At 43.2% G+C, this 14909-nt stretch overlaps 1 protein-coding gene across 1 annotated transcript in view; it reads left to right on the top strand.

Moving 5' to 3' along the window:
- Itprid1 (ITPR interacting domain containing 1) overlaps positions 1-14024 on the top strand; it is a 96743-nt gene extending 82719 nt beyond the window's left edge. Inside the window, exons 9-13 of the mRNA XM_038320749.1 lie at positions 561-643; positions 1509-2693; positions 10581-10708; positions 11939-12050; positions 13740-14024. Of these exons, the coding sequence (XP_038176677.1) occupies positions 561-643; positions 1509-2693; positions 10581-10708; positions 11939-12050; positions 13740-14024 (1793 nt within the window). The remainder of the gene's footprint in view (positions 1-560; positions 644-1508; positions 2694-10580; positions 10709-11938; positions 12051-13739) is intronic.
- The last annotated feature ends 885 nt before the right edge of the window (positions 14025-14909 follow it).

Genomic DNA, 14909 nt, shown 5'->3' with positions numbered 1-14909 from the left:
ACATAGCATGTGCATACGATGCCTGAAAATCCTACCCTGTCCACACACATTGTTCTTTCTCTGCCTTCTCCAGTATTTTATGGTAACAAAAGCCACAGTCTACATGTGGTGGTGGCTGTTTAGTCTGAGAATTAGAGTCCAGAAAAAGTTAGAAGAGGGGTCATACCTAAAATATAGTCAAAGGAGAAAGAATATATATGTGTACACATATTACATAGGAGTGCATTGTAGTTTTATTAATGTGACATTAGGGGCATATGTACTTCTTGGAATGTTTTTTGTCTTTCATATAGATTCAGCTCACAGTCAATCGAATTACATTTTAAGAAGTAAGTTCTTCCACTGGCCCATGTCTCAGCCTTGTACCGGAAGCTGTAGATGCCATTTTACACGAGCTTTCTGACACTTGAGAGAAAACGTTCTTGGAAGTCCCCCATTGGGTTCTTCACGGTCAGACCACGGAGGATCTCTGAATTGCCAGGCATAGAGAGGGCTCGCTCTTGGTCTGGTGGGCAGCATGTTTTCACTCGTCTAAGCTCCCGTTCTCTTTCTTCCCAAAGGCTCCCGTGTGGACAGAACAAACAGCTGTCAGTCGGATAGCAGCGGGTTTTTGGAGGAGCTGCCAGAGCCCCACCCCTGCCAGGTAGGAGCGGCTAGTGTGGGACACTGAGTGCTTACTGTATATATTTCATTCCTATCAACAACTCCCAGTCATACCTGCACTCCTGTAGAACATAGAAGGATGAGTCTAAAGTGCTCATCACAAACAGAAAGTTTTTAAGTCTGCACCATATATTACATGCATATATATATAATGGAGTGTGTATATATCATATATACACATACACATATCTGTAGTAGGAGGCTGTTTGTTTATCCTGGCTTCTCAGCCCCGAAATAATCACACAGAAACAATATTACTTGCAATACTGTTTGACCAATAGCTTAAGCATATTTCTGGCTAGCTCATATCTTAACCCATCTCCATTAATCTGTGTATTGTCACAAGGTTGCGGCTTACCAGGTAAAGTTCCAGCATCTGTCTCCAGCAGGACTATATGGCTTCTCACTGACTCTGCCCTCTTTCTCCCAGCATTCAATCTAGTTTTCCCTACCTAGTTCTGTTCTGCCCTGTCATAGGCTCAAAGCAGTTCTTTATTAATCAATTGTAATCCCAGCATACAGAGGGGAATCACACATCACACACACACACACACACACACACACACGTATGTATGTATGTATGTATGTATGTATGTATGTATGTATATATACTCACTCAGTGGGCAGAAAATGATAAAATCACAGTAGGCCAAGTACCAGGATTCTCACCTTTCTTCTCCTTTCTATTTTGCTTTGATTTTTCTAAATTATGAGCTGAACATCACAGGAAAGGGGTGGCAAGTAAAGTAGCAACCTAATATGATTTCAAGTTGATAGCCTGTGCTCATGACTTCTGTGTCACTGGTAATGGTGCATTAATGTTCCCATGTCGGTTTCTCCTGCAGGTATCTTCCTTGCCAGGAAATCAGAGTCCCACTGAGTATAAAGGTAGCAAACCAAAGGATCGGAGTCATAGGCCACCATCATGGCATGACTGTCAGCAAGAGTCCAGTGACTCTAAATTCCAGAGCACGGTGAGCTCATCTTTTTCAAGTCATGCTGGGAGTATCTTGGAAAGAAAGGTCTCAGCATCTGTGGAGGAGAAAGAGCTTCAACTTGAGGCCATGGAAGGGCGACTAGAAATAGTCAACCCAGACATGACACTCACCAAGACCATGATGGTGGAAGACTACCAAGAGCATCTTGTTGGAACTGTAGTCACTTCTACATGTGACAACACAATAGGGATCATGGTGAATCCTGTCACAGAAAAGGAAGATAGGTCTCTGAGGCATAAGGATACTGGGAAATTGCTGATACAAGGATATCACTTTGAATCACCAAGGTCATCCGGGATGGATCAGACTCCAGACAATTTCTATCATGTGGACTCTGAGATCCCAGGAACAGAGGACAGCAGCAAGGTCTGCCCTGACACCAAGCGAAGTTCAGTGGTACAAGAGAGGCTAACCCAGCCCTCTCAGCAGCACAGAGGAGCCATGTCCTGGAGCGGTGACCTTGTTCGAAACTCTGAGAAGTCAATTCCCCACCTTGATAAGCCACCTGGAGGTGCTCCCACTCACTCAAATGCTGCCAGCTCTTGGTCTGTGACAACCCACATGTCCTCCAATCTGGTGTCCACTGCTCAGAGTGTTTCAGACTTGAGGACCTGCCACAAAGGACCAGCTTTGGAAGGCAGTCCCTGTGACCCTGTTAATACCATAGACCTGAGACCGCAGACGAAAGCAAAGCAGGTCAATGATGTTGCCATTCAGACTTATGCATATGAATGCAAGCCCAGTCCCTCACACAATAAGGCCTTAAATGGTAGACCCTGGCCCCTCACCAAATCCATCTCTTTGGACACAGGTTTTCCTAGCACCTGCTCAACAGACCTCTGCCACATCATACCTGCCCACTGTTGTGTCTACTGTCATCACTGTCCCAACTGCCAGGGGAGGAGGCAAAGCCCTGGCCCAGAACCCTCTCTTTGCAGGCATTTCCTGTACTCACATGCAGAGGATCCTGAAGCCCGGTTCATGAAGACATTGAAAATACTTCAGGATACTACTGTGAGGGACTTGTGTTCTGTAAGTGTTTCCTCTACAAAGGTGGGAAGGCAGATCCACCAACCAGGCCACTAACACTACAGAGATGGTATTCATTTTCCTTAATGGCAGAGAAAACATAGGCATACCTCTTGTTTGCAAACCTGAGCCATGCTTTTTATACTTTATGAGATAAACTCCTATATTCAAGGCTATCACACTAACGAACCTGGAAATCAGTCTAGCTGAGAAGTTCTGGGTTTTAAAGTCAGTGGGCTATATAATCTTGCCTGGAACATCTGGTGTTTCTAGAACTGTCATATAAAACTATGGGATGAGTACTGTTGGTGTAACTCGATGGTAGACTACTTTCTTAAACTCCTGGCTTTAATTCCTGGTACCATGAAATGCATGTATACATACATACATATATACATATTACATACATACATACATACATATATACATATGTAAGGAATGGATTTATTCCATTGTCATAAAATTGTTTAGGGATAAAATAAAGGTTTGTAAAGCACTCAACATAATGAGAGATTCATCACAATATTTAATACCAAGAAAGCTCAAGGTAATATTAATTGATGGGGCTTGAGTCTAATTATCGATTTGTATTACTGTTTTATTTTGGCTGTATTATGCAAACCTCGCATGTCACATAGAGGGACTTCTGGTCAACCTTTGGTAACTGGTTTAAATGCTCTTTTTCAGTATTTTTAAGGTGGGGATAATCTAGGAGTTCCAGGCTAACGTTCAAATAAAATATTGAGACTATCACATCTGAAATTCTACGTACAAGAGGAAAGGACATTGATGATACAGGATTGAGGCTGTTCAGAGATATTACAGAAAAACTGTGAACTACTGAGTACTATGATCCAGTGCTCAATGGTTCCTATCTTTTAATTCCACAAAAATTTACTGAAGGTCTATTCTAAATGTTTAATGTATATTGTGTCATTTAATCTTCAATATCTCATATGCCATAAATATTTATTGGATTTCTTATGTGTCACAAGCACTCTCTCTTTGGTAAACGACAACAAAGAAGCTAGAACTGGTAGTGTTTCAGCGCCTTCCAGCCACTAAGTGGTAAATATCAACGCAAAGTTGTAGACAAAGATGTACTCAACCTTAAAATAACTAGATCTGTATATGAGTGATTATGTGAATGATAAAGTAAATTATCATATGGACTTTTATCATACAGAACTCTACATAAGCCTAACATAAACTGAGAAATGAATTTTCAGATTGCAAGGCACCAGACATTTAGGATACTTAAGAATGAGCCAAGATGAAAGGTTGTACTAATCATAGAAAGCTTCATCTAGGCATTATAATCAGCTCTGGGTATCTTACTCAGTAGAAGAAAAGGGCAAAGGCTGATTATAGCTGTTATCCTGATGTCAAAACAGACAGCCAGGTTCAAATCCTGAAAAATGGGGCTGTGGATACAGCTCAGTGGTAGCATTGCCTGGACCCTCAATCTTCAGTAACAAAACAAATAAAATAAAATAAAATCTAGGAGAATAGGAAAATCACCACTGTCCTCATTTATTTGGAGGTTATAAGTACTTTAAGGAATTATTCTTCTACTGTGAATAATTTCCTACCCTGGGCCTACAGTAGATGACATTGTCAATCTTTGGAGACATCTTTGTCACAGCTGGAAGAGAAGTGACTGATACTGGCAACAAATGAGCAAAGATGAGAGACGCTGTTGAGCATGCTACTCTACATGCACAGGACAAACCCACATTATATAATCATTTAGTCTAAAATGTAAGTGTTGTCAAGATTGAAAACCACAGCTCTGGAGTCATAAGCGCTCACTTGACCATTCAGTTTCTGTGAAATCATGTTAGGCGTGAAAGTTAGCCAAAGAAGGTGACATTTGAAATCCTATACAAATTACTAGACCATAGAAATAAACATTCCTACTTCCATAATGAAATCCCAGTCTAGGTATGGTGACACATTTCTATAATGCCATAACTCAGTAGATTAAGGCAGGAGGATCCTAAGTTCAAGGCTAGTCTGATATACATAGCAAAAAGTTGGGACTGCATAATGAGACCTCATCTCAAAGGAAAATTTTACAAAGAAGCATAAATTAAATAATATTCAGCCTTGCATTTTATTTAAAATAACAAGAAACATACAACCAAAATTATGTTCAAAAATTCAGAAGTGTCCTTCAAGACATGTCCAATATAATTTGATAATTGATTATAATGTTGTGGTAGGATACTAAATCTGTCTTCTGATTACATCACTCCCATCAATTAAAAACAACGTCTATAATTTCTTGACAATGTTAAGAAGATAAATAATTAGCAGCTGCCAGTAGACTGAGAAACCAGAAGATCAAATTTTGTTTGAGACTTGCTATCAACCTGATGAGACCTGGAGAAAGTACTCAAGTGTAGAAACCCATAGCTGGTTTAAGGTCAAGGCTGCTGATTATGATAGGGACAGAGACTGAGGTTGGGCTGGGCCAGGAAATTCCCTAAATATGGACCAGAGTTTCCCTCCCCAAGTCCTGTCAGAAGGGGACCTTAGACATACAGACTTGTAGCTGTGTGAAATGATTTGTCATGCAGAAACAGGTGTTCTACTTCACTGGCACGACAGCATAAAACGGTTTTGTGGCCCGTCGTCATAATCATGCTCAGACTTGTCTGTAGGTGTCAATCTAGCAACAGGTGATCAAGTGTAAATTTTGCCACCCATACTTTCCTAGCCCTTGTCTCATAATACTGTATCCTTCTTCCTCCTAAAGTCTGGAGCTTGCTGCCTAGCCCAACAAGCTGAATAGGTGAGCTCCAGGTTTACTTAGAGAATCTATCCCCCACATAAGGCAAAGGATGATTGAGGAAGACACTTGATGTCAACCTCTGACACACACACAGACACACACACACACACACACACACACAATCTGCACATACATGAACATGGACACACACATAACCCAATGGAAAAAAACAGAATTTGTAATTATACAGAAAAGACACAAAAGTAATTGCTCTGGCTGAAATGGATGCTCTCCAGAGTTTTACTAGATGGTCATGTATTTCTCTTCCTTTAAATCTAAGGGACCAGAAACAATCATTCAATGGGAACAGTGAGCTCATGTGCTCAGATACACTTCCATATGTGTGTCTGTTTGCACACACACACACACACACACACATGCTTGCACACACATGTAGGTAAGCATGGAGTTGCTTTCTCCCATGAGCAGCGTGCTGCTCGAAAAATGTGAAGAACAGTGAAGGAGAGCAGCGCATGGGGCGACATGTGCTGCGAATGAGCCTGAGAATCGGCCTGGCTGGGTCTGTGAAACCTGGAAAAGGTTCTGCAGGAAATGTGGCTTGAATGTGGGATAGCTAGGGTTAAGAAATCTATTAGGACAGAAGGAACTAGAAACTAGGCCAGGGGTGAAATGAAGATTCCAGATGGAGATGGAAGCTGTCAAATGGCAACAGGCATTCAAAGCAGATGTTGAAAGTAAGAGAATTTTTACTAAAATCTTGGTTTGAAAAAGCTTCTCCCCTCCCATTGTCTTTTACCCAGTGATATGTGACACAATGGGGAAACCCGCGGCTGGCTTTGTCATCTTCTAGCTTACCTAGAAGGATGGCTTGTTGATGTGAGGAGATTCAGATGTGTACCTGAGTTGTTATTTTAACAATAATTGTCAGTGGAAAACTTATTTGTTCATATAATTAATCTTTTATATATGAATGCTTGGGAGTAATTTAATAAAGATTCTTAATGCAAAGCCAAACATATTTCCAGAATAAGATGCTTTAGAAATAAGATTTCTGAGTATTAGAAAATCCTCTGTAATATTTCTAGGCTTAAGTTAAAAGAAAAAGAAATTGTGTGAAGTTTAAAAAGTGTGAGTCAATTAGAAAGTGAAAAGTTGTGTTGTTGTTTAGGTTTGGTTTTATACTGCCACTCTTACTATTGAAGTTTGCATTAATGAGTTGCAACAGTACAGCAGGCCTTGCATTTTGTGTGGGTTTTGCCCAGACTTTACATAGGAACAAACAGAGAGAGATCAACTCCTCTGCCCCTCTTATTTTCCTTGCCTGGGGTTTCCTTTCTTCTGATATTTATTTATTTATTGCCAATTCTGGGGCTAAACTGTGTGTTTCTGAATTACCAGGAGATGGCAGCACTTTAGAATTTTCCAGGGCACTACAGTCTTAACATCACAAACCGGCTTTCAGGTCTCCCCAAATCCAAGCTCTACAATCCATATTTTCCAATCACAAAGGGTTGCCCCCAGACACTGAGCTGAGCTCGAAGCCCAGTGTTAATGACATCAGTCTGCTTGAGCACTGTGCTGGCATGGTCTGGCCTTGCTGTCCCTTGAACTCTGAAAGCAGTTACCAGAACTGGCTTGAAGCACTGAACCAGCTCCCTCCTGAGCGACAGGTGCCTCCTCATGCTGTCCGGTCACCCTTCATTCTATGAAGTGACTTGGTTTGATATTGGGAATGAAAAGCAACCATGTGACTTGAATTTAAAATCCAAATAGCATTTTGACTACAGACAAGCCATTACAGAGTTTGTGTCTAAACACTTACCTACAAAAGATGCTTGCATGGACTTCAAGACCATTTTAATTTTTTTGAGCCATATAATTGGCAATAATTTGGTAATATCTAAGCATTCTTGCCAACATCAACATGTATCAAAGACTTCCCTCAGCTGGTTTGGATTCTCTCATGATAAAGCTAACTACATCAGTCAGTATAAAATATCTCAGAACAAAATGATATCATGTTTTCATATCAAAGTATCAGTCTTAGAACAGTACCCCATTTTCAAGTGTCTAGGTGAAATAATAATCACCAATCTTGGTCACGTGATTTTAAGGATAAAGATAGAAACCCATCTTGACTTTCCAGAAACTGAGGCAGATGATGGTGGAGTCCATGACCCAGCAGTCAAATGCCTTCTCTTTTAATTCTTTCTCAAAAGCCCTCGACATCCTCCATATCCCCACTCTTTGGCTATCAGCATTGGGAGAGAAGCTTAGGGAATGCAGGTTTTCACTTAGACATTACACACGGTGCTGCTTTAAAGCATTAGACTTGTGTTAAGAGGAAAGGGGAAAAGGAGGGTGAGCTACATCCAAAAGCTTTGCTTACTGATCTGGAAGGGGGTCTGATAGAGACAGCTAGGGATCCACCAGTGTTAATAGCACTTAAAGTCAGATGGCGGCGTCCCTGGAGCTCTGGGTCATAGGTGTTCACAAAGCATTACCCAATATAGATTTCAAAACAAGAGGGAGGGCTGACGGGAGACAGCAAATCGGCACAGTGTCCCTCAGATAGACTGGGCTCAGTGGCTCACAGATTGCACAGGGGACAGCAATAAAAGTCACGGAAACAGATGTAATCCAGTAACTCCCGACCCAGGGTAAAGGGGGAATTCATTTCTATCTGTGCAGGAGTGGTGTGCGCATTTTAAGGAAAGAATGAGACAGAGAGGAGAGCGGGGACTCAGTGACTCAGTAGACAATGGTGAGAGGCCAGTGGGTGTGAATGCCAGGAAGCCAGAGATGGCTGTGAACTGACTGTATTTCACTCACTCTAGTTGAAACAGTAACCACCAAACTGCCATGATCTTGGCCTTGTAAGTATGAGGATAAAGATTTTTAAAAGTCTTGGGCTTTCCAGAAATGAAGGCACAGGATGGTGGTTTCCATGACCTGTCGGTAAATTAGTTTCATTTCAATTACTCCTCCAAAGCCCTCACAATTCCATCCTCCCACAGAAGCCTCTAGTTGGCTTTACTTCAAAGTAATGACTCTTGGGCCTTTAAGAAGGATGCCTCTGGATTGTACAACACACCTGCTCACAACTGTGAGCCCTTTAGTGACTGCTGTAATGAAGGAAGGCCCGAGTCTGTGCCTTTGTACCTCCCTTCCTGGAAGTGCTCGCTCAACACAGTTCTCAGCACTCAGCAAGAAGTTTCTTGCCTCTTTCTGTACAGATGGAGTCTATTAGAAATCCACAGCTCACCAAAATGCAGAAAATAAGTGAGCCTTGGGGTACCAGAAAGGACATCCAAAGCACAACCCCTGCTTCTAAGGCTGCAGGAACTTTCTGAAAGAGGAGGTGAAAAGATTCTAAGAATCAGAGACTGGAATGTCTGCTGTATGACAGGGTAGACATGACAGAGATGTTACACCCATGAATTCTCACCATCCTGGCTGCCTGTACAAGACCCGCAAAGACCACTCTTTACATTCTAGCATATATGGAGGAAAATTAAAAAAGGCCTTACCTCTAGATGAAAAACTACAGGCAACCAATGCTTGATGAGAGTGAGAGCTAGTTCTTCCCCAAGTACTAGATCCCAATATTAAATAGCTATTTCTAAATACATGCACATAAGGGCAAGAGAAGGCTCTCTGTGTGTGTGTGTGCATGTGTGCATGTGCGTGCATGCATGCGTGTGTGTGTGTGCATGTGTGTGTGTGTGTGTGTGTGTGTGTGTGTGTGTGTGTGTGCATGCACCTGCGTGTGTGTTCTGCCAACCATAAACTTTCTTGGGTGTTGTTTTGCATTCAGTATAGTGGGTGCACCTTAAGCTACTGCCATTTCAGCCAGCAACTGTGAATCTGCAGTCACCAGCCTGCTTCTCCGGCAGTGACCTGGCCACGCAGGCCACATCCTGGTGGGAATCTTGTTCCTATAGGCACTGGCTCTGCCATTGTTGCTAAAGGTAGCTTTAACTAAATCTCTATGGTTCTATTTAAAATAAGCCTTGAGATTCAAAGGCTGAGGTGAAAAACCTACTAGCTCAGAGAGGTTGAGTAGCACTTGGCTAACCTTCTCTCCTTGCTGGCATCTCTGAAAAAAAGTTCTCCTCCCCGTTTGCCAAACCAAAAAGGCACATCACTGGAAATGGAATCCCTACCTACTATTTCCAGTGCATCTCTCTATTTCTTCCCAATGCCTTCTTATGCTCTATGGTTCCTTTCTGTCAACTAGTTGCTAACTCTGCCTCTTGAGCTAAAGTTGATTTTATTTAATTAACATTAATGCAAATTCGGGGTTCACAGTGTGATCAAATATCCCCTAAAACTTAGGCAAGAAATTTAATTGGATGATAGTGGGTGGTCATCCTAGGGTCATGGCAACTACTATCTATGTCAGAGTCTGATCAACTCACTACAGGTCAGACTTATTAGCTGTAAAGAATTCCAAAACTTTTGGAGGCTACAAGAATATATCAAATCAAAACATCAAGAGACAGCAAGGGTTGAAGACTGAAGTAGTCTGGGGGCAAGAAGAACTCAAGTCTTGATTCTAGCTCATAGAGAGCATGGGTGGCTAACATTTCTCTCAATTGGGATTGTTAGATGGGTAGAATGGATTCTTCAGATTTTCCTCTTCAAGGACTATGGCTAAGCTTGTTAAAACTAGTAAAAAATATATTGTAAACAGATTTTCCTGAGCAAATACACATGAGTAGATGTGTTTAGTGTTCTCAGTGCTAAGAATGTTGGGCTACTGGGTACCAACCCTGAGCAACATTAAAAGAGGCTCCATTTTTCTAAATGTAAGTCTGCTCTCTGGTGATTCTTCCTCTTCTCTGTCCACTTCCTTGCATCTCTGTATTGTGTAGGACTGGCTTGGGCTTCCCTGTGCAAAATTAATTCTCACCCAAGTACCACTCAGCAACTGCTCCCCTTTGTCTTGGTCAAATGCAACCTCTAATTTCGTCCAAAGTCTGGACTGGGCTTCCCTGGCTCTTCTAAAAATGTTAGCAGTTGGGCTTCTTTGCAAGCAATGAAATTCAAATGGGAAGGAAGGCAGAGCCCAGCCCTCCAGCCGTGTGAGCAGAAAGGTCACCGCTCTCGGGTTTCTCTCTTGTTGCCAGGGCACAGTCTATCAGATGGAAACCATGAAAATGGTGTGCCAGAGTTTCCAGGAGCACTTAGAGGAAATCGAGCAGCACTTCGTGGAACAGCAGGCACTCTTCCACAGGGACATGTCAGAAGAGGAAAGGTAATTATCCAAGGCAAGCATCAGAGTAAGTACCAGAGCACACACCTGGAGCAAGGGAAGGTAATCAGGGCAGGCCAGGCAGATGAGCATGATGGGGCAGGGCTAATGAGAAATCGGCCTGCTCTTCCTTTGTTTTCACAGTCTTAGCTTTGCTTGCTCAGTGTGAGACGGAGAGAGAGCCATCACTGATGGGCACACTCTTATTGAAGACTGGGGCTATTTGGGAAGGTTAGAAGAGGGGCAATCTTCTGGAAGGACGGGGAAGGCCAGCAGGATTTCTTTAGTTGATAGGAATGGGACTTGCATAGAAGCAAATGTTGGGGGGTTATTAGGGTTTTGAAATGTGCAGTATTGTCAGAGGGGTTAAAAATATCACCAAAATGGATGCATCGCTGATCGCCTGTGGCTGTGAGGACAGGTTTTAACAGTAAAGGGCATGAGGGTTGTGTGTTCTTATTGGGGAGATGGCATCTTCTAGAGCTGCATGGTGGTCATCCTTGTCCAACTTGGTAGTTTTCTTATAAATGATGTATCTTGAAATAGGTAAACATGATACCTAAATTATACCACAATAGGATTTCTTTTAAAAGAGGGTGTGTTGGGGATGCAGCTCAATGGTAGTGCATGTGCCCAAAGCTTCCCTTCCTAGCTAGATGTGCTTAGTGTTCTAGATGCTAAGAGCGATTGGGCACTGGGGACCATCACTGAGCGAGATTAAAGGAGGCTCCATTTTCCTAAGTGTAAGTCTGAAAATGGCGTGCAGGGTGGGGGGTACCTGTCCTAGTAACAGACTTACATCTACTGGCAAATCAAACAAGGAAGGCCAAAGTCTTTTTTAAGCAATCTCAGGAACCAGAGAGATGGCTCAGTGGAAAAGGGCACTCGCGGTGCCCAGCCTGACTACCTGAGCTCCATCGGGAGAACTGCTTGCATGTTTCTCTCTGCTCGCCGCTCTCCTCATACAGTGTCAGGCATAGGCATGTGCATGCACACACGCATCCACACGCATGTCCCCCCCAACATGCACGCACACATATACACACACACACACAGAGTGTGTGTGTGTGTGTATGTGTGTGAAAGAGAGAGAGAGAGAGAGAGAGAGAGAGAGAGAGAGAGAGAGAGAGAAATAGCAGAAATATCAAAGACAGGACCCACTTCATGAGAGGGACATGAAAGACTGCGCCTGGCAGTGATTTTGACGTTTCTTCTTGTTTCATCTTCGTGCAGGGAAGAGGCTGAGGACCTGAGGACTTTACGAGAGGCCCTGAGGCAGCAGGTTGCAGAGCTGGCATTTCAGCTAGGAGACCGAGCCAGGCAAATCAAAGAAGGGATCCTACTGGTAAGGGGTATGGTGGAGAATGGATGCAGCATGGATACTGAGTCTGAATGTCCCCAGTCTGCTACTCATGCTTTAGATAAGAAACCAGTGGTGTGACCGTTTCAGACTGTAGCACTATCTGATACATGGTCATACCAGCAGTGTAGTTGTAAAGAGATTGGCCCTGCTCTGCTCATACCCACACCGCTGTCACGCAGTGGCTGACTCGGGTGTATAGCATCTCCAGTCTTTCTCCTGCCATCTAAAGGAGAGCAAAGCACTATTAAAGTGCTAGTCCCCATGTTTCATGTGAGAACAAGAATCCCGAATAGCAAAGCTTGCCTTTTGAGTCAATATAAGCTCTGCCACGACTATACCCTGCTACTGGTTCAAAGCGCCCATTGCAGAATCTTTGCAGCTCATAAACACTGCATAAAGTCTGAGGTAGCTATCTGGTGTAAATATGGCGTGGAGAAATAGTTCTGCTCTATGTCTCCCACATGCCTGTAGTGGCCTGAAGGACCCTTCTTTCCTACTGGGAATGGCCTCCAATCAAGTAAAAGCAAAATTCACAACCTTACCAAAGAAAATAATGTCATGGGAAGGCAGCATGAATCAGGTCTGGAGTTTATGGGAGACATTTTTAGCACCTATCTTAGCCACAGGGGTTACTAGAGGGGAAAGTCTAGGGGAGAGTAAGACATGCTCACGTGTGGAGAGCCACATTTGGGTTCCTTTTTAGTGGGCACAGGGAGGATTTGTGTAATGCTACAGTTACATCTCCATAAGTTGTGAGGAGCCCCCTCCCCTTTTTAACACTGCTCAAAGATACCAGCTCACAACAAAGGTGCAGGTTACAGACAGAGCAGGGAGACGGTGCAGGAGTGAGGAGCACTTCTCTTCCAGAAGTTTGGTGTACAGCACCCATGGCTGCTGGCTCACAGCCACCTGTAACTCCAGCTGCAGGGAACTCAGCCCTCTTTACTAGACCCCTTAGGCAACTACAAACAGATATGTACATAATTATAAATTATAAAAATAATTTTAAAAAATCTCAAAGATTTCCTTTTCTGAACAAACTTGTAAGTTTCATGGGGATATTGTTTAGGGTTAAGAGTGAGAGGTGAGTAGAAACTATTGGTCCCTAAGTAAACATAGTTTATTTATTGTCTTTTTAAAATGTCTTTGGAAAATTTCCATTGTTTGGGAGAGAAATGCAGGCTTCCTCTGTAGTGTCTGGTTTCTCAGCTCAGATCCTGGACCCACACATTTCTCCCCATGTGCCCTAAGCACTTTCCATTGCTGTGATAAACACTTAGAGACCAAAGGGTTGGTTTGGCTTGCAAATTACAGTAGATCACCAGGGGAAGCCAGAGCAGTAACTCTGGTCAGGAACCTGGAAGCAGGAACTGAAGCCAAGACTATGGGGGATTTCTACTTACAGCCTAGCTCTCCAAGACTTGCTCAACCTGATTCCTTATACAACTCAGGACCAAGGGTGGTACTGCCCATAGTGGGCTGAACCCTGCCACATTGATTATTACACAAGAGAAATGAGCACTCTGATGGAGGCATTTTCTCAATTGAGGATTCTCTTCCCAGATGACTCTAGCTTGTGTCAAGCGGACAGAGAGCTAACCCATGCAGCATGTCACCATGGCTATCTTCCTGTCTGGCTCCTTACATGCTCCTTTTTATCTTTTCTTTCAGCATCTTGACCGACTCTCCGAGGAACTACCTGAACACTATGCAAATCTGCAACAGTGTAATTGGACAGAGGGAAGACATGGCCAGAGGTCATGTGTTCAAACCCACACTGTGGTCCCTGATTCTGTCCTTCCTGCCAGCTGTGGGCAGCAGACTCCCTGCTTGGGGGTGATACAGCCATTTGGTCTTGGTCACTCTGACCTTGAGATCAGAGGTGGGATGTCTCTACAGTCACCAACTATGACAGAGTCAGGTCCTGGTCCTTCATCAAGCAGTGCTGGAGAGTAACCTCTGTTAGACCAGACAGAATTTGATGACCTTTGTACAAGATGGAAGCTCTCAGAGCAGCTATAACCAGGGAATTCAAATCCTATGTGCCCAACCACTCTATGATTAAATTCAGAGTATTTTAATATTCAATGATTACATAATAAGGAGTCAACAAGCATGTGCCTGACTGGGATATGTTACAGTCACTGAGTAGCATACGGCCTCTATCCTGATAGAGTATGTGTCCTACCAGAGGACACAGAATATAAACACACATATGTATCTATAATTAAATGAGTGTGCTCAGGTACCCGGAAGGCATGTTCAGAGATGTGATATTACTGATGCTAGAATCACCTGTGAGCAAGACAGCATGTCTGCATCAAGAGTTGGATAAAATGAGAGAAACGAAACAACAAATAAATCCCGTTTCCACACAGGCAGTTTGTGGAAGAGACACTGTGAGATGGGAGGAAAGTGCCCTGGGGACCTCATCTGGGACAGCTATTAGGAAAAACTTGAAGGTAAGAAGCTAGGAGCCCTAGAGAGTTCAAGTTCAAGAGACTGGCAAGCAGAAGAGCATAAGGCTCACAGGCTGGGGTGTAGAAATGTCATTTTGCCAACTGTGGTGGATGAGAGAGAGGATCTAAGTGAGGACCCTGCCTCCCTTCAGGTCATGGTCAGGAATCTAAGAGCATGGAGTCTTTCAAGTGCAGCAGAAAGTCTCCATACGTGTTAACCATTGATTATATAGCATCCTAGCTACCTTTCAAATCACAAAAAGATACCTCCATGGCAATTACAGAGAAGAGGGGCTGCTGGCCACGAGCCTATTGCTTCTTGCTGTCCCTCAAGTCAACGACAAACGTTGTGCAGTTGTTTCCATCCGGCTTTGGGAACAGC

The sequence above is a fragment of the Arvicola amphibius genome, chromosome 2, assembly GCF_903992535.2.
Source record: "Arvicola amphibius chromosome 2, mArvAmp1.2, whole genome shotgun sequence".
NCBI classification, from domain to species: Eukaryota; Metazoa; Chordata; class Mammalia; order Rodentia; family Cricetidae; genus Arvicola; species Arvicola amphibius.
Note: the sequence above shows the minus strand (reverse complement) of the source record. Positions and strands in the feature narration are given on the sequence as shown.